This window comes from Thamnophis sirtalis, unplaced genomic scaffold (genome assembly GCF_051295495.1).
Source record: "Thamnophis sirtalis isolate CommonGarterSnake01/CBP01778 unplaced genomic scaffold, rThaSir2_p1.2 scaffold_4, whole genome shotgun sequence".
Taxonomy (NCBI): domain Eukaryota; kingdom Metazoa; phylum Chordata; class Lepidosauria; order Squamata; family Natricidae; genus Thamnophis; species Thamnophis sirtalis.
This window is the reverse complement of record NW_028261384.1, coordinates 48,192,330-48,212,515: the sequence shown is the minus strand read 5'-3', so window position 1 is coordinate 48,212,515 and position 20,186 is coordinate 48,192,330. Positions and strand designations below refer to the sequence as shown.

Sequence of the window (20,186 nt, the reverse complement as noted above, 5' to 3'; positions counted from 1 at the left end):
GTCTCACGCGGGGTATGAAATCGTGAGTCGCTTGTCCGGCGGCGGCTGGCGAGCGAGTGGGCAGCAGGAGGATTCCCAGACTGCGTTGACCCCCCACTGCGGCGTTACGAGGGTCACACGGAGTGCCTGAGCATTCTGGTGGCAGCAGCGGTGCTCCTCCCTACCCGGTAGAGGTGGCGGCCATCTTAGATCTTTGCACGCTTTCTGCCTTAGGCTGCGCACGCAACAGACGCCATTTTCTTGAGCCATGTGCAAAGAAGAAAGCCTCATAGTGTGCCGTTGGAGCGAGAGAGAGCACACTTAAGCCCCTCAGCCGCAGCTCCTCAACGAGGAGCGCCGCTACCTCAGCTGCTTCGGCAACCCAGGCGTCCATTCTTGACATTTGTAGAGTGGCCACGTGGGCTTCCCCCACAGCATTTATCAAGAACTACAAAATTGACACTTTTGCCTCAGCCGAAGCCTCTTTTGGAAGGAGAATTCTACAGAAAGTCACAGAGGCTCCGGACATTCCGGCTTCTACCCGCCTTGGGACATGATAGCTTGGGTATGTCCCATGCTTGGACTTTCCAAGCAGTGCACAGGAGAAAGACCATTGGCTTACCTGAACGGTCATTCTCTGGGCACTGGGGGAGAGTCCAAACCCACCCAGGGTCCTCTGGATTCTTCGGATCTATCGAATCTTGTGACTGTGGAAAGGAACTTCTATACGGTTACTTCTTTGTTTTTAAACTGATTTAATGGAGGCAAAGGGAGGCGTGGCCAAGAAAAATTCACTCAGTTCTAGGGCAGATAGACTGTGTTAACCCATGCTTGGACTCTCCCGCAGCGCTCAGAGAACGACCGTTCAGGTAAGCCAACGGTCTTTCGTAGCTCAGCAGTGAACTCCTATTTCATTACTAAAGTAGTAACATAATTATTACCAACAAACTAAACATTCTAATTAAAGAACCATCAAGACCACTCCCACCAACACTGACAGGGCAAGCCATTAATATATAAAATGAGAACAAACCCCACTGTCTACTAGCACTGTTAATGTACCTGGTTTGGTGATGAAACATCTGAGCTCAGAGAGTACCAAGGACCCTGCAATTCTTCTATATTCTGCCCTAGAATCTGATGTTATAAACTTATAATGGTTGCTGATATTATTTCTATTCCTAAGTTATGCCGTGTTTTTAAAAAGCACACCCAAGTATTTTGCATTACATATTTATTTTAAATAAGAGGTGATATTTATGCTTGAACAACTTGTTTAAACTTGTTTTACTTAAGTATGTGAAGAAATCTCTCATGCTAGTGCAAACATCCTTTTTGTGATATTTCAAACAGCCCCTTTAAAACCATTGTTCCCCAAAGATATTAGGACCTTAACTTCCAATAGCCCTGAACACCTTGAAATCTATGTTGTTAGAATATATCTGGAGGGTCATTAGATTTAAGAACATTTATGTAGAAGAATAAATTTATCTTAAGTTCCTGGAAATTCTGTTTAAAACGATTGAAATGAGAAGATTTTCCTCCATTTTAGACAACTGACTCAATTTTCTTGAAGACACTTCAGTCAAATTTTCTGCATGTAATGGCATATGAAAACCCAAGTTTACAAAAGAAAGCTTTGGCTTGTATTCCACTCCAAAATCTGAAAAAGCAAGCTCAGAAAAAGTTATCACAAGCCCAAAAACTGGACAGAGGTAATATCTGAATAGGTTGTTTGACAGTATCAAACAAAACATTACTATATAAATGCATTCATTTGTTAACAAACAAAATTATCACAAGAGATTCATTTTGGAATAGCTTTAGAAATAATAAAGCTATGTATTTTTATATATTGTAGGTGTAAGAATTGTAGCTCTATGTTCATGAAATCTGATACAAAGATGTTTTTGATTGTGCAGTTATCTCCATTACACTGTCATGATTCTATTAAAGATGGTCATTTTTGTTCCTGATTTATATTTATCTAGTGCAGCAAATATTTTTAATTCACTTACAAATAATTATGATGTTATACACAAAATAATTTCTTTCACCTGGTACCTTCAGATTAACTGCCATAATGTTGCATCTTAAGGCAGCAAAAGCCCAACTTTTGGTTGAAATTCTTAATTGAAAATTTGAATGTAAATATTTAAGATCTGTCATCCTATTGGTTCTGTGTCAGTTATGGCAGGGGATATGTCTTGATATCTATGTATAGAATGCTAATATTTCCAAATTCCTGGCTTTGAATTCATGAAGAATTTCTTTCAGTACCTGAACCTTTAAAGCTACTGTATTTTTTTCTCAAATATTCATTAAGTCAAATAACGAACAAGCCAAATTTGTCTTAAATTAAAACACCCATATTATAGAAGTTATAGCACATTTGATATAAAGTTACTATTTCTTGGTGCTCCTTCAAAATTATTTTTATTTCTATTCTGTGTAATTCCTGGAATGGTTATTCCAATTTGATAACCTGGACTCCTGCTTTAATTTTAATTATTTTTTAAACATACAGATTGCATTCTGAGAGAAGAGGATATTCTTCTGGTGGAGTTAATCAACTGGTTTAAATGTAGCTTTTTCAAATGGGTAGATAACTTACCATGTAGCAAATGCAGGGGACAAACAGAAACTAAAGATAATTTGTTACCTAACGAGGATGACCTGAGATGGGATGCAAGTAGAGTTGAAAATCACTTCTGTAACCAATGCCAGTTCAGCAACAGGTTCCCAAGGTGAGTTTAGTAAATTGTCTTTAACAATTTAGTTTGTATTAGACATTATTAATTTAATATATTAATCTCATTTGTATTTCAGTTTGTATAATTTGGAATTCCAAAATATATAATGCAAGGTCCAACAACCATTGGGTAGCACAATACGGTGTTTCTTTGCTATCACATAGAATAGAATATGTGCCTTCTTTCTGATTTCTTTTTAAATGATATTGGTGAGCAGAGGAAGATTGTCATTCAGATTTTATTGTTTCAAGATTTACTACAAAATCTGGAGTTGAGCAGCAGTGCTATCAATAAATTTAAAATATTAAAATATCACTCTAGTTTTGTAGATTTTATTTTAATCAGGAATCAAGTTATAGAATTTTATATATCTGGATTTATTCAGATAATAATAGCCAGCTTAAAGATTTGAAATAGGACGGTATGTTTATTTAAATTATAAAGTGCTTTGTTTTGGGCCCCATATCATACAAAATATATTTTTTCTGGTAGAAGATAAAAATAAGCAAATTAAAGTACCATGATGATGACGGTATGAAGAACTGTGGATGTAATAAACCAAAAGACAAATTTCAACATTATAATATTGGACCTATTGTAAAATTTCTAGCTACTAGCTTCTAGATGTCGGTAGCTCTGGGTAAACTTTTAAGATAATTAAATTATTTTATAGAAGTAACTAAAAACTTCATATTTTAAAAAATATGTTTCCAGATACAACAATCCTGAGAAACTCCTGGAAACTAGACAAGGACGTTGTGGTGAATGGGCCAATTGCTTTACACTTTGTTGTAGAGCAGTAGGATTTGAAGCAAGATACATTTGGGATGCAACAGGTATAGTTGTTTTAGAATAACTTATGTTAAAGCAAAATGTTCCTTAGGCATTCTGAAATTGTTAATCAATAGTGCGGTACCAAGTGCCATTTTAATAACTTGCAGTTTATAGTATTAATGCAATCCTATTTATCTAAATCCCACTGAGTTTCTAATTCTAAACTGCATTAGAATATATTGATGTGGCCTCTTAAATTTTCATGAGTAAATTTATTATTACTAACATACACACTTGGCATCTTGACTGAGAGAGTTTCTAAAGTCAAAGAAATTATTTTGGAGACAAAGGAAGACTCATAAATTTGGAATTGGGATAGTAAAAATAGCTTTTTCACAAAAAGATTAGACCTAAGAAGGAAACAGACAGTTGGTCTATATTTGATAAGCAGTGTGTGATAATTAAAGGAGTTGGGTAGCAACTGCGACTATCCAAGTTGAGACTTCGTCCACAGAACTTACTGAACATTCTTTAGTTTGCGCGCACGCACACATACACACAATGAGAAGTCTATAACCTGAGGCTTGAGGTGATATTTCTTTATATTCAGCTATTGAGGAGACTGTCAAATGCCCCACTATTAAAAGAACCAAAAAGGTGTTCATATATGGTGGTTGGAACTCCAGTTATGGAATCCTTGGAAAGGTAGTTCAAAGAAAATAACTTGTTTTTATTTGCCATAATTGTTGTTTAGTCGGTCTACTTATTTAGATTTCTTTCATTCTTTTTGAACATCATCTAGCTAAAAAAACTTAGCAAAACAAACTAACCAATTTAGCAAAAAATACAGTTTTATTAATTGTACCACAACCTGAAATCTATTAATGTACAGGGCAAGGAAGAAAAAGGGAAAGATGGAGGGAAAATAGATTAATACTATAATCAATACCTTTATTTATCTATATAATCTTTCTAAATAGTCTAAATCAAGAGAAATCACTACAGTTAGATATGCTTTTGCTTTAAGTGATCTTGGTAAATATGAGGAGAGTATATATTTAAATCCGTGACCCGTCAAAACCGTGGTCCACTAAAGCGCGCCCGATTAAAGCGCGTACCTGACGTCATCAGCAGCGCGACAAATACGACCGCAGAGGAAAAAAGGGCGCTTTAAAAAGCGCTTTTAAAGCAAGCCGATTCACATAAAGGTAAGGGTTAGGTTTAGGGTTAGGGTTAGGTTAAGGGTTAGGGTTAGGGTTACGTTAAGCATTAGCGTTAGGTTTAGGGTTAGGTTAAGGGTTAGCGTTAGGTTTAGCGTTAAGGGTTAGGTATAGGGTTAGGTTTAGGGTTAGGTTAAGGGGTTAGGGTTAGGTTTGAGGGGGTTAGGTTTAGATTTACCCTTTAATTTTAAGTTTACCACTCACAGCGTGCTGTTTTTGTCGCGCTATGATGACGTCACATACGCGCTTTCGTCGAGCGCGTTTTAGTCTAGCGCGGTTTTGTGGTGGAACCTTTAAATCAATAAGCAAATAAAATTTAAGTGAAGTGCAAAAAGAAAAAATATCTGAGTTTTAATATTCTAAAATTGAGCAGTTTCTTTTTTAATACTCGCTGCTTTTCTTGGTTTTTTTTTCCTCAGATCACGTATGGACTGAAGTTTATTCTGTATCACAGCAAAGATGGCTTCATTGTGACTCTTGTGAAAATGTCTGTGATAAACCCCTTTTGTATGAGATTGGGTGGGGGAAAAAATTGTCATATATTATTGCCTTTTCTAAAGAGGAGGTAAGTGAACAATTTTTACTGAATTAAACACACTTCAAGTAGCTATAGCTATAGTATTGGTTCTGATAAAGCAGTCGTATACCTGTACAGCAAGGAGGATATTATTTCTTCATTGGAATAGTTCTAAATCTTAACATGCTTGAAATTCAGTCTATTTTCTGTCTAATGCCGTATAAGGTATTTTGTTTCATAATTTGTGCTTTTCAGGTTGTTGATGTCACCTGGCGTTACTCTTGTAAACATGAAGAATTGCTTTCTAGAAGGACACAGGTCAAAGAAACTGTGCTACGAGAAACAATCAGTAATCTTAACAAAATTGTATGTAGTTTTAATTTATCTGTTAAATTTACAGAAAAGTTGAATTCAAACATGTCTTGAATCAAAGAGTGAAAATGTAATTTACAGCCCTCTCTAAGTGATCTACAGAGTCAATATATTGCCCCCAACAATCTGGGTCCTCAAAGTAACAATTCGCCTGAACTGGCAGGAAAAAATGCTGTAAAAAACAGGGAAAAAGCTCCCGACGATTGCGTGGCTCACAGCTGATCTACGTGATCATCGGAAGCTTTTTTTGCCTGTTTTTTAAAGCATTTTTTTCCTGCCTAATCACCCAAACTGGCAGGGGGAAAAAAGCTTTAAAAAATGAAAAAAAGTTGGTCACGCCCACCCAGTCACATGACCTCCCCCAAGCCACACCCACAGAATTTAGATTTCACCACTGATCTTAATGAAGGTCAACTGGATAGCAGAATGCAGGGTATCTTGATGCCTTGGAATGTAGAGCAACCAAAAGGGCAGAGATACAGGGAATAGGCAATTGTGGAAAGTTGAAGAGGAGGCAGTCCCTCCCACTTGGAGGAACCAAGGTTTAGGACTGAGAGAAACCAAGACTGGAATGGCTTAGGTTGGAGAGGGTCCTTACCTAACTGGTGAAATTTGCTTAACAATGGCATCAGTGAATGTCATGATTGCCATTCCTAAGAGGTGCAGTCACATGACACCACACTTTATGGCCACTTCAGTCAATGACAGAAGTTCTAGTCCCAGTTACAATTACAAGTCAGTTGTACGAAATAACATTTTTGATCCACCCAACATACTTTTTAAATGTTTTTTCTTCATTACAGAACAGAACAAATCCAAACTCAGAATAAAATTTTAGAATAGCATAAATCTAATTTAACATTAAAACTTTTTAAAAGAGTTAGATGTAATGGACTTTGGTGCTTTGTAACCCCAACCATAACACTTATACAGAAATACTGTAAATCCTATATAATTCAATGGGATTTTACTTTTTAAATAAACATACATGGGAATTCCTAAGTATAGGTAGTCCTCAAGTTATGAATGTAATGGAGCCTGCCTATTACATTTGTAACCCAAGGATTTGTGGAGTGAATTGCGTAATGACTGCGATCACTCCCTGCTTTTCACCCATGCATTTGCTAATAGAATACCTGTGTTGTTAAGTGCATATGAGGTATCTCAGGATGAGGAAGGCCATGGGGGCCTAGCGGTGGAACACACCACCTGCTTCAGACCACCCAAGGCCTCTCCCGATCCCTTGGGATACCTCATGCTTCCTTTCATGGGGTCCCCACAATTGTTCTCTCCATCCTGCTGCACCAGGTTATTTACCTTGTGAAGATCTGTCTCCTCTCTAGAAACACTCTCCTGCAGTTTCTTTGCCTGCTTGCAGTCTTGGCATGAAGACTTGGAGGCAGCAAAATCCCTTGTTTTGAGCCTCTATCAACTTGTGTTGAGACTGGGATGTTGCAAAAGCCGATGGGAGGCTTAAGGCAAAGGGATTTCACTGCCCCAAAATCTCATTGTCTTGCTTGACGCCTTCCATAGGCTTGTAAACGCTCTTCACACTGAGACTGGAATGTTGTGAAAGGCATTTGCAAGCTGATGGGAGGCTTGAAGCAAGATGATTTCGCTGCCCCAAAGTTGACTTGCAAGTGCTCTTCAGCTGGATCTGGTATAGCCGTTGGTTTTCAGAGAACAGAGGTGTAAACTACTTTAGTACGAGATCACATGAAATCAGTAGCACAAGATTTCACGCTACTGATCTCATACTACAGTAGTTTAGGTCTCTGTTCTCTACGATTCGAGGCTTGCACGAGATCCGGGGCAAAAGTCTTTGCAAAAGCTACTGATCTCACGTGATCTGTCACTACTTTAGGTCTCTGTTTTCTACAAATGCAGGAAGCAGGTAAAGGAACTGATGGCTTGATAGATCCTTGCAAGGTAAATCCCGGCAGAGTGGGGCATATTTTGGAGTGCCTCTGCAATCGTTCATAAGTATGAATGATGGCTGTGGGGCTGTAACTTTGGGCTTTAAGTACTGGTGGGGGGGGGATCATAACTTTTAATGGTTGCTAAATGAACTGACATAATTTGGGGATTACCTGTAGTACCTGAGTATCAGTACATGCTTGCAAAAGAATTAATTTAAAATCATAATTTGGACTAGGATTTCACTTAAAGTTATTTCAGTCATATGTGGAGGCACTATGTGACTGGACTCAATTTTACAACTGTCTTTACAACAGTTCTGCAGTCATTAAAAAAACCATGTAGTGATTACAGGATTACAAGTTTGTTAAGTGACTCCATTCTCCCAAGGAGGGCATTTTTGTCTGGAAATGATAGTCAGGAAAAAACAACAACCAGAAAATAGCCAAATGGAAGTCACATAACCGTGGTACACTACAACCAGTGTCAATGCAAGCAGGTTGTCAAGTGCCTGGAATACAATTATATTACTGCAGGAAGAAGGTTGGTGGAAATTATAACTTCAAGGATGGAAGATTAATAGCTTTTTTAAGTCTTCAAATGACCAGTCATATGTTGACAACTACACCTGTAAATGAAACTGTCAGTTTATCTGACTCTACATTACGGCATGATTTAAACCACTGTTAAATTTCCCCCCACCTTTTTTATCTTCATATTTAACTATGCTTTAATATTAATTAAAATTAATTTTGTTGTACTGTGTGAATCATTCAATAACATATCAATTTAATAAATAAATATGATACAAATTGCAGCTATTATCTAGGATTATGTAAAATAAATAATCATACATTATTTTTATATTACGATTTGTTACAATGAAATTCAGGTTCTAATCCTTCAATTTCCTGATATTTGCCTCTTGAGTATATTGGTATAAGATTCTGGTGAAATTTTTTTGTCATTGATTCTAGAGGCAGCAAATATTGAGTGAGGGAAGAAAACATGAGCTCTTACAGAGACTTATCGTAGAGCTTGTTGAGTTTATTTCTCCCAAAACACCAAAGCCAGGAGAACTTGGTGGAAGAGTGTCTGGATCATTGGCTTGGAGAGTTGCCAGAGATGAAATTTCTTTAGAGGTATATATAGCATCTAGTAGCTATTTTTAGAATTCTTAGTGTAAGCCTAATTGCTACTTGTTGGTTTGGTGTGTGTTCAAAGAAAATTATGCTTATATTTTTTTGGTTTTATTAAATTACCAAAGATTTCTCCTATTTATTTCAGACCAAAATTGTAATTCAGTTTTTCAATTGTTTTAAACTCACTGTCAGCCTCTGCTTTGCTGCTGCTTCGGCTGCCATTGAAATGGGGAGGGGGGGGGATGGTATTTGGGAGGGGACTACTAATTGTGCTGGAGGAAGATTCTGGAGTTTCTGCTGCCTGTCTTACTGCGCATGCGGAGGAGGTTTCCCGCCAAGGCCAACGGCACCAACATTCCATCTTGGTGATGCCTTTCGAAGTGTCTCGCACCTGACACTTGGGAGAATTATGATTGGACTGTGACTGGGATGCCAAGGGGTGGGGAATGGGTTATTCTATATATCATTTGCTTTCGCGCCTAAATAATCAGTCTTCGCTTTGCTACGCTTCTGTTCATTTATAATTAGTAAAAGTACACTTGATTTCTATCAATGGAGTCTTGTGGTTTTCTTGCCTGATTATCCAATGAAGGAGTGCTGACACTCACCTAGAGAACATTTGAATCAAAATTTCAACAGCAAATAGATCCTACTTCAACAAAGAAAAGCAGACTTATTTTATTCTTTTGATTGGATTCAACTTCCTATTAATAAAACACTAAAATTACAAGCAACTAAAATACAAAGCATTTTAATAGTATTAATTAATTAATACTATTAATTCCATATAATTAATAATTAATTAATACTATTAATACAGTAAGTACAATCATGCTTCTAGGCATGTTAGCAAAATGTGTGCTTCATCTGTTAATATCAACTAACTTAAACCTCATTTGCCAATTTAAAAAGAGAATCTGAATGTCTTTGCCTTTCTGGTTTTACATTTTTTAAAATTTTGTGTTGTACCAATCTAGTAAAAAAAAACAACACTATCTTATACCTGAGAAAGCCATATAGAATATATTCCTTCTTCTGTTTCTTAATTTTGTCTTTCTTTTTGTAAGATAAATAATAACATGGATAATATGTCATGTGTGTTGTTCATCTGAGGTTGCATTTACTTACTTTTAAGTACTGCTAAGGACCAGATGACTTTTATTATATCCTGATACGTAAAACCATAGTATCCAAAAAGGGTGTACTTTCTTTTTCACATGACTGTATATTATATAAAATGTTTGTATCAGATACATATTAGATATTAATTTGTGATGTTTATTAAATGTCTGACAAAAAGTAATTTCAATTTTGGGTTTGATTATTTAGATTAAACAAGTAGTATTTATTCCAACTATAAAAGAGAAAACTTCCAAGCTTTTTCACCTCAACTATAATATAGTGGAAGATTGTTACACACGGATATCAAATAATAATGAAAAAATCAATGGTTGGGAGAATGGTGTTTGGAAAATGGACTCTTTATGGAGAAAGATTGAATCAGATTGGAAAATGGTAAGTAGAACAAACATTATTCTATAATAGGGCTGCACATGATTCCTTTTTAAAAGGAAAAGGTACTTGGCATGTGTATGCAGGGAAGAAGTGGGTTCTTCCCTGTATGGTCCGTTACGCTAGAAGAGGTAGTGAAAATCTGCATACCGGATAGGACCAGTAGCAATAATTGTGACTTGGCCACATCCCCGAACCTGTTCTCCCGTCAGAAGCTTTGTCAGAAGCTTTTTTTAAAAGAAGTTTTTCCCCCTGCTGGTTCAGGCAAGGGGGAAAAAAGCTTTAAAAAGAGAGAGACAGGGAGGGAGAGAGGGAGAGAGAGAAAGGAAAAAAGAAAGAAAGAAAGAAAGAAAGAAAGAAAGAAAGAAAGAAAGAAAGAAAGAAAGAAAGAGAAACTTACTTTTCAGCCGGAAGATTCAGCAAAGGAAAAAAAACAAATGCTGTCACTTTAAATCGGAATTGAGCATGCCTGGCTGGGAGTTGAAGTCCACAAGTCTTAAAGCTGCAAACTTTGGAGTCCTACTTTAAATTGAAAAGCTGCTCGGAAGGAAGTTTGCAAAGTTACATTCAGCAGGGTTTTTTTTGGGGGGGGGGGGTTGCTTCCCACAGAGGAAAGGGAGAAAGAAAGAAGGAAGGAAGGAAAGAAAGAAAGAAAAACAGCACAGCAATTTAGGGCTAGAAGGCTACTCAGAGGTCATCTAGTCCAAACCCCTGCTGCAACAGGAAACCTTACATTGTCTAAATTATTTTGGTGCCTCTAATGGAGAGGAAAATTGCCAGAAAGGAGAAGGAGTTTACTAGGACAAGACTGCCATGCAGAGGAAGGCAGAGATAGTTCTTGACTTATAACTACAATTGAGCCCAAAATTTTGGTTGCTAAGCTTCTCGGCCTTTTGGCTAAGATCAAGTGTAGCAAAGCCAGGCAGTTGGCAGGATATTGATGGCCTGGGACCCTCAGGTAAGCCGGTGTGGGATGCGGGGGTATCTCTGCATCCCCCACACCTCATTTTGTCCTCCATCCCTACCATCCCTGCCCTAGCTTGATTTTTACAACTGCATCTCACCCCACCTCGTACAACCAGACAGTGGGCATAGTTTAAGAAGGCCTTATTTTTGGGGTAGGCTTATTTTAGGCGCTGGCATGAAAACCAGGCTAGGGCTTGTTTTCGGGGTAGGTTGTATTTTCAGGGAAACATGGTAGTGACTAAGCAGGCATATAATGGGAAATTATGGTGGGACTATCTGTGTAGCACATTAATGACAGCCAGTCCATCCCATTTGATGTGTATTTCCGATGGTATGCCTGTTGCTGTCTTGTAATCTCTCCTTCCTCAATGCAAAATACAGATATGAATTTAGTTATTTCAAATGCTTATCTCAGCACCAGGATGAGGCTTCCCAAGTGTGGAAAAGTGGTAGGAGACAAAAAAAAAGGCAGAAAATGTGAAACATTAGTCTTTTCACTTTCAGACTGCCCCAGCATTCTAAAGAGAAGGGGGAGTGAGAAAAGGAAATCATAGGGAGATTATGTGATTTCCCACTTAATAACAACTTGACTTAGCAACAGACCTTCTAGTCCCAACTGTAGCTAATAAGTGAGGATTACCACTATCTTGTATACAGATCTTTGATCAGCTGTGTTTACATCTAGTTCAGCTACGCAGCTCCAGATATATGATTCTTAATTGAAGTTGAAGGTAGCAAACACTATTTTTAAGCAAGTGACTAAATGTTCACCTTTTTACTCTTGATCTGAATATATTTTGCCACATATCTACCTCATTGATGTATGTCAGAATCAGATGGTTTTTAATATCTGTAATGTTATTTTCTTATGTAGAATATTATTTGATAAAGCACACCACCTTTAAATAGCTATAAAACTATCTGCATATGAATTTTATTGTAAAACCATAAGAAAACTGAATTCTACTAAGTTATATATAAAATTCTTTTTAGAAGTTATTTTTATAGGATGAATGCTCAGCATGTACTAGGAAATAAACTATACATAATTTAGTAGTTTATATTACTAAATATACTAAGGTTTGCACTTTTAAGAAGCAACTAATATTTCACTGGAATCAGTGAAATTATGCACTAAGTTGAGTAAAATATCACAATATTAATGTGCTGCAATTTAGTAGTTAATATTTACCATTTTGTCATTCTAACTAGGTTTATTTAGCTCGCAAGGAAGGCTTCTCATCTGGCTACATCTGTTGGAAGGTTGAATGTGGCTCTGTTGGTCTAAAAATAGACAACATTTCAGTTAGAACAACGAACCAAACGTTTGAAAGTGGAAGAGTAAAGTGGACGCTGCACTCTGGAAGCATTACAGTTGATGTTAATGGAGGTATATATAATATTTAATAACTATTTACAACCAGTGCAAAATATTAAAAATTAAGATTGTGATGATACTGTATCCAATGCTAACAATACATGCTTATCAATTTTTAGTAAAACAGAAAACAAGCGAAATGTGTCATTTTTCAAAATAGTTAAGCTATTAACAAAACAGAGACTAAAAATTCAAATTTTTGTGTTTTATATTGCAACTCTAACAAAATTTGTTTAGAAGGTATCTCTCTTTGTGAATCTGATTCCAACTTGTAGCTGGATTCTCGTATATATTTTATAAATACAGTGGGGCAAAAAAGTATTTAGTCAGCCAACAATTGTGCAAGTACTCCCACTTAAAAAGATGAGAGAAGCCTGTAATTGATATCATAAGTAGACCTCAACTATGAGAGACAAAATGAAAAAACAAATCCAGACAATCACATTGTGTGATTTGGAAAGAATTTTTTGGAAATTATGGTGGAAAATAAGTATTTGGTCACCTACAAACAAGCAACATTTCTGGCTCTCACAGACCTGTAACTTCTTCTTTAAGAGGCTCCTCTGTCCTCCACTCATTACCTGTATTAATGGCACCTGTTTGAACTTGTTAGCAGTATAAAAGACACCTGTCCACAACCTCATACAGTCACACTCCAAACTCCACTATGGTGAAGACCAAAGAGCTGTCGAAGGACACCAAAAACAAAATTGCAGATTTCCACCAGGCTGGGAAGACTGAATCTGCACTAGGCAAGCAGCTTGGTGTGAAGAAATCAACTGTGGGAGCAATAATTAGAAAATGGAAGACATACAAGACCACTGATAATCTCCCTCGATCTGGGCTCCACGCAAGATCTCACCCCGTGGGGTCAAAACGATCACAAGAACAATGAGCAAAAATCCCAGAACCACATGGGGAGAACTCGTGAATGACCTGCAGAGAGCTGGGACCAACGTAACAAAGGGTACCATTAGTAACACACTACGCCGCCAGGGACTCAGATCCTCCAGTGCCAGACGTGTCCCCCTGCTAAGCCAGTACATGTTTGGGCCCGTCTGAAGTTTGCTAGAGAGCATTTGGATGATCCAGAAGAGGATTGGGAAAATGTCATATGGTCAGATGAAACCAAAGTAGAACTGTTTGGTAGAAACACAACTCGTCGTGTTTGGAGGAGAGAGAATGCTGAGTTGCATCCAAAGAACACCATACCTACTGTGAAGCACGGGGGTGGCAACATCATACTTTGGGGCTGTTTCTCTGCAAAGGGACCAGGACGACTGATCTGTGTACAGGAAAGAATGAATGGGGCCATGTATCGTGAGATTTTGAGTGCAAACCACCTTCCATCAGCAAGGGCATTGAAGATGAAACGTGGCTGGGTCTTTCAGCAGGACAATGATCCCAAACACACCACCCGGGCAACGAAGGAGTGGCTTCGTAAGAAGTATTTCAAGGTCCTGGAGTGGCCTAGCCAGTCTCCAGATCTCGATCCCATAGAAAACCTTTGAAGGGAGTTGAAAGTCCGTGTTGCCCAGCGACAGCCCCAAAACATCACTACTCTAGAGGAGATCTGCATGGAGGAATGGGCCAACATACCAGCAACAGCATGTGCCAACCTTGTGAAGACTTACAGATAATGTTTGACCTCTGTCATTGCCAACAAAGGATATATAACAAAGTATTAAGATGAACTTTTGATATTGACCAAATACTTATTTTCCACCATAATTTGCAAAAAAATTCTTTCCAAATCAGACAATGTGATTGTCTGGATTTGTTTTCTCATTTTGTGTCTCATAGTTGAGGTCTACCTATGATGTCAATTACAGGCTTCTCTTATCTTTTTAAGTGGGAGAACTTGTACAATTGGTGGCTGACTAAATACTTTTTTGCCCCACTGTCTTTGAATATAGTTGGATTTAATTTTGGCTAAATAACCAAAAGATTGTGTTGCTATTACAACAAGAGTTACATGCTACTATATATATGTGTGTGCGTGCGTGTGCGCATGCATGTATGTATGCATGTATGTATGTATATGTATGTATAATTCTGCATTTGTTGAAAACATATTAGTCTCAAAAATTATTTTTTAATCAGTATAGGTATGACTGACTCACAATCATAATGGAACCTTTTGACCTGTATGGTCAAAAGTTGGAACTGCATCACTTAACGACTCATCCCTGCTCTGCAAATGTAATCATTAAGTGAATGCATGTGTTGTTAAGCAGAGCACAGGTGCCATGGGGTTCTGGGAGATCTAGTGCATGCCCTGCCTGAAGCTTACCAATGCCACCCCCACTCCCTGAACACCTGTACTCTGCTTTTTCCCCTCAGGATCTCACATGTTCCTCCCAAATCTGTCACCCATTGCTTACCAATTGCTCACTTACCTTTTATTATAGAAATTTATCTACATGTTCCATAGATCACACTAACAATAAGAACAAGCTGTCCAAAATCAAGTGCTATTTTCAGAGTGGCCCTAATGAATTAAGGGTGCTTTAAAATTGTGCTCACTTCCAGAATGGAGAAATGCGTCCTTAAAAAAAGCAGCTTATTTTTCTTCACTAGTAAGTCTCATTTGTATGAACACCACACAGCCTTTGAGTGAGAAGCATTGGAGGACAATGCTGGACATGGTTACTTTTGCTGTTTCTACTGCTGTCTTTTGTCCTGGGAATAACAATGGCAGAACTGACAAAGGCAACTGCACACATCTCTTCTTTGCCAATGTTGCTTACTTGCTCACATGGCTGCTGCGCAGCTGTCTGTCTGTTTATCTAATGAGAAGCATTGGGAAAAAGATTACAAAGGGATAAAAAAAGAGGCTAGATACTGCAAGTATGGAAACAAATGTAGGAAAACTTTGTCCCAACATCACTTTCCTGCAGCGTCTAGCCTCTCATGTGCCCCCCAAAAAATTGAAGAACTTTTACCTAAAAACGTTGACTTTCCCAGAGCTTCTAGAATGCCTGGGGTAGAAAGAAAGGCATTGCAGAAGAGAAGCTGTTGCATTCCTAGGCCACGCATTAGTAGGTAGCATATCTGGCCTGCTCAAAAAGGGTGCTTGCTCTGAGCCAGCTTAGGGATGGAACACTTTGTTGTTCTTCCCCAATGCAATCTGTAGAGTTTCCAGAAGGGTATTTACTGTAAAAGATAAGTGAGCAATTGGTGATGGAACTGGGAAAGTGTGTGTGAAACCCAAAAGCAAGCCTAGACCCTGTGGGGACCTAGTGGGTGAGATAGGAGCGAGAAAAGCGTAGGGTGCTGCAGCATCTCTGTGGTCATAAGCATAGCAAAATCCCTGCTATTTTATACAGGCAGTCGTTGACTTATACCAGTACATTTAGTGACCATTCAAAGTTAAAACAACACTGAAAAAAGGATTTATGACTGTTTTTCACACAATCATTGCAGTATCCCCCTGGTCATGTGACCAAAATTCAGAAGCTTGGCAACTGACTCATATTTGTTTGCAGTGTCCTGGGGGGGGGGGGTTGGGGGTGTCGCATGATTTTCTTTTGTGACTTGACAAAGTCAATCAGGAAGCCAATTCACTTAACTACCATATTACTAATTTAACAACTGCAGTGATTCACTTAAGTATTTTCAAGTACAGGTAATCCCTGAGTTATGAGTTCACTTAGTGACCATTTGAAGTTATGGTTTATCTCCCCTCAGGAACTTACAACCCATTCTGTTTTCATGATTTTTCCCCTCAAATCTTTTATTAATGTCCATTAGTGCAACTTGATCAGCTTTAAGGATGCGTTTTACATTTTCTAAGTTACTTTCTGCTATAGAGACTGTGGACACTAGTTAAACTCATTTTCTGGAACCATTTTTTGGAACAGTATTATCATACACATGCCAGTTTCCAAATATATGTAATGTATATCAGATGTAATATATGTACTACAGAGTCCAAAAAAAAAGAATGTAAAAAAGAGAATGTGTAAGCCTTTTTAAATACCATATTTTTCGGAGTATAAGACTCACCTAGATTTTCGGGAAGAAAACAAGGGAAAAATATCTGTCTCCCAGCAATTTGCCTCCTTGCAACAAACAGTACAGACAATATACACTGTTTGTAGTGTTATATTTCAGACTATACTTGTTCAGATGCTGTTAACATGGATGTGCTTTCTGGAAGTATAGTTATTCTCTGCTATTTAAAAGAATAGCACTTTTTAAAACGTTTTGTTAAGTTGTCTAGAATAATAATCAAGCAGTCTTTAAAAAATAAGTCTAATAATTTGAACATTCTATAGGCATTTATAGTTGACTTACCTCCTTGCAGCAAACAGCCTGATTAGCACAAGGAAAAAAAATCTGCCTCACAGCAATTTGCCACATGGAGCAAACAGCAAGTTTCACTTGCAATTTCTCCAGATCATCAGCTGTTACAGGATGCAGGGATTGCTATAGCTTATTAAGCCTCCGCAAGCCTCCTACTTGCTGCAAAGAGGTAAATTGCTGGAAGGCAGAGGCCATAGGGTTGGGGGTGATGGGTGGGGCTACATTCAGTGTAAAAGTCGCACCCAAATTTTCACCCTCTTTTAGGGAGGAGAAAGGTGTGTGTTATATTCCGAAAAATGTGGTACATGACAAGATAGTAAGCTGATAGGTATTTTCTTGCCTGTTCTATGTAAGCAAATTGTGAAAATGATTTAAACAATTATTATTGTATAATAATTTGCAGAGCTTATCAAAACGTGTGTGCATGTGTATTTGTATATATGTGTGTGTGTATATGTGTGTGCGTGTGTACAGGGGGGCAAAAAAGTATTTAGTCAGCCACCAATTGTGCAAGTTCTCCCACTTAAACAGATGAGAGACAAAATGAGAAAACAAATCCAGACAATCACATTGTGTGATTTGGAAAGAATTTTTTGGAAATTATGGTGGAAAATAAGTATTTGGTCACCTACAAACAAGCAACATTTCTGGCTCTCACAAACCTGTAACTTCTTTAAGAAGCTGCTCTGTCCTCCACTCAATACCTGTTTTAATGGCACCTGTTTGAACTTGGTAGCAATATAAAAGACACCTGTCCACAACCTCAAACAGTCACACTACAAACTCCACTATGGTAAAGACCAAAGGGCTGTTGAAGGACACCAGAAACAAAATTGTAGACCTGCACCAGGCTGGGAAGACTGAATCTGCACTAGGCAAGCAGCTTGGTGTGAAGAAATCAACTGTGGGAGCAATAATTAGAAAATGGGAGATGTACAAGACCACTGATAATCTCCCTCGATCTGAGGCTCCATGCAAGATCTCACCCCATGGGGTCAAAATGATCACAAGAATGGTGAGCAAAATCCAAGAACTACACGGGGAGACCTAGTGAATGACCTGCAGAGAGCTGGGACCAACGTAACCAAGGCTACCATCAGTAACATACTACGCCGCAGGCAGATCCTCAGTGCCAGATGTGTCTCCCTGCTTAAGCCAATACATGTCCGGGCCCGTCTGAAGTTTGCTAGAGAGCATTTGGATGATCCAGAAGAGGATTGGGAGAATGTCATATGGTCAGATGAAACCAAAGTAGAACTGTTTGGTAGAAATACAACTCGTCGTGTTTGGAGGAGAGAGAATGCTGAGTTGCATCCAAAGAACACCATACCTACTGTGAAGCACGGGGGTGGCAACATCATGCTTTGGGGCTGTTTCTCTGCAAAGGGACCAGGACGACTGATCCATGTACAGGAAAGAATGAATGGGGCCATGTATCATGAGATTTTGAGTGCAAACCTCCTTCCATCAGCAAGGGCATTGAAGATGAAACGTGGTTGGGTCTTTCAGCAGGACAATGATCCCAAACACACCACCCGGGCAACAAAGGAGTGGCTTCGTAAGAAGCATTTCAAGGTCCTGGAGTGGCCTAGCCAGTCTCCAGATCTCGATCCCATAGAAAACCTTTGAAGGGAGTTGAAAGTCCGTGTTGCCCAGCAACAGCCCCAAAACATCACTGCTCTAGAGGTGATCTGCATGAAGGAATGGGCCAACATACCAGCAACACTGTGTGACAACCTTGTGAAGACTTACAGAAAATGTTTGACCTCTGTCATTGCCAACAAAGGATATATAACAAAGTATTAAGATGAACTTTTGATATTGACCAAATACTTATTTTCCACCATAATTTGCAAAAAAATTCTTTCCAAATCAGACAATGTGATTGTCTGGATTTGTTTTCTCATTTTGTGTCTCATAGTTGAGGTCTACCTATGATGTCAATTATAGGCCTCTCTCATCTTTTTAAGTGGGAGAACTTGCACAATTGGTGGCTGACTAAATTTTACCCCACTGTATATGTATATATATATATATTGCCCCACTGTATATGTATATATAGTTATTAACATTGTTTTAACAGGATTTTTTTGTTTCCATTTCATAGATAAAAGGCTTCATATTTATCCTGACATTTCCAACACAACAAATGTTATGTTAGAAGCTGAACTAAGTGGCGGAGATGGAAATATTGCATGGCAACATGCACAGCTATTTAGACAAAGTTTAAGAGAGATTGAAGATTGTTTCGAGATAATTATAAAATTCAGTGAACTCTGAATGTTAAATTAATATTCTGATGAAACAACAACTTCCAGGCAAAATATTTTTAGAAGTAAATGGATAGTATAAAAACCCCTCAATATTTGTATTTTCAGTATCACTATTGAAAACAATCAGAATTCGCTAATATGAAATGCAGTAAAATTCTATATTACTTTGTTTTCTTGAAAAAAATGAAAAATATATATCAAAGGGGGAAAGGATATGATTTTTTATTAATTCAGAAAGCAATTCTCTGAATACCTGTACAGAGGGAAACAATTGAGAAAGATGCTAAATAATCATGCATGGCATCTCCTGCATATTCTTTCAAATTTTAAAATAGAAGTTAATTTTTTTAATCTGTAAAAGAAGTTTGAAAAATTTGAATGAAGATTTTAGTGTTTTAAATCTGAGTTCTGGAATGTCATTTAAAAAAACCAAGATGTGATATTTTAACATTTCTGTTTACCTGTGATTTTATAGTAGACAGTTTATTGCATTAACACTATTAAACTAAACTAGTAGAAGTATAGTACTACTGCTTGTAATTTCTAATTTACTTAAACTTTAGTTTTTAAAAATGAAATTTTGATAAAAGATAATGTTTATGTATATTGTGTTATTCCTAATTATTCCAAATTTGGTGTAGATTCTGATCTAGAAAAATATTAAATACATTAATTATGTTCCTAAAATTTGGACAATTCCAATATAAAGATATATGTTACTTAAAAGTGTAGACCTTTGATAAACTATCTAATTTGGATAAGCATGTTATAATGTATAAATTTGGATTGACTCACATTTTTATATAAAGCTGCTACTGTTCTTCATTTTGTTATAGTTACTGAAGAGCATCTTATGTTAGTTAATGCTAGAGAATCAACCTTCAATCTGTTCCAACCACCAAATATTTCTTTAATTCTTTTCCACCAACTGACTCTTAGTAATTCTGGATATATAAATGTACTGAGTGAGATAAATATACAACTGTATAGCTACAAACAAAACAAACCTAAGATTTCCATCTACTTCTCCTGCCCTGATGCTTTGGAAAATAAGTTGACCCTTCTTTGTGGCAAA

General features: G+C 37.5%; 1 protein-coding gene across 4 annotated transcripts in view; it reads left to right on the top strand.

The window, feature by feature from the left end:
• Positions 1–19,936, top strand: part of NGLY1 (N-glycanase 1) — a 29,964-nt gene extending 10,028 nt beyond the window's left edge. For all 4 annotated transcript variants that reach the window (XM_087712877.1, XM_014075884.2, XM_014075883.2 and 1 more), the window contains exons 3-11: positions 1,532–1,694; positions 2,507–2,726; positions 3,447–3,568; positions 5,146–5,291; positions 5,499–5,609; positions 8,510–8,674; positions 10,004–10,189; positions 12,365–12,542; positions 18,946–19,936. In XM_087712877.1, the coding sequence (XP_087569003.1) occupies positions 1,532–1,694; positions 2,507–2,726; positions 3,447–3,568; positions 5,146–5,291; positions 5,499–5,609; positions 8,510–8,674; positions 10,004–10,189; positions 12,365–12,542; positions 18,946–19,118 (1,464 nt within the window). In that variant the 3' untranslated portion in view covers positions 19,119–19,936. The remainder of the gene's footprint in view (positions 1–1,531; positions 1,695–2,506; positions 2,727–3,446; positions 3,569–5,145; positions 5,292–5,498; positions 5,610–8,509; positions 8,675–10,003; positions 10,190–12,364; positions 12,543–18,945) is intronic.
• Positions 19,937–20,186: the final 250 nt, after the last annotated feature.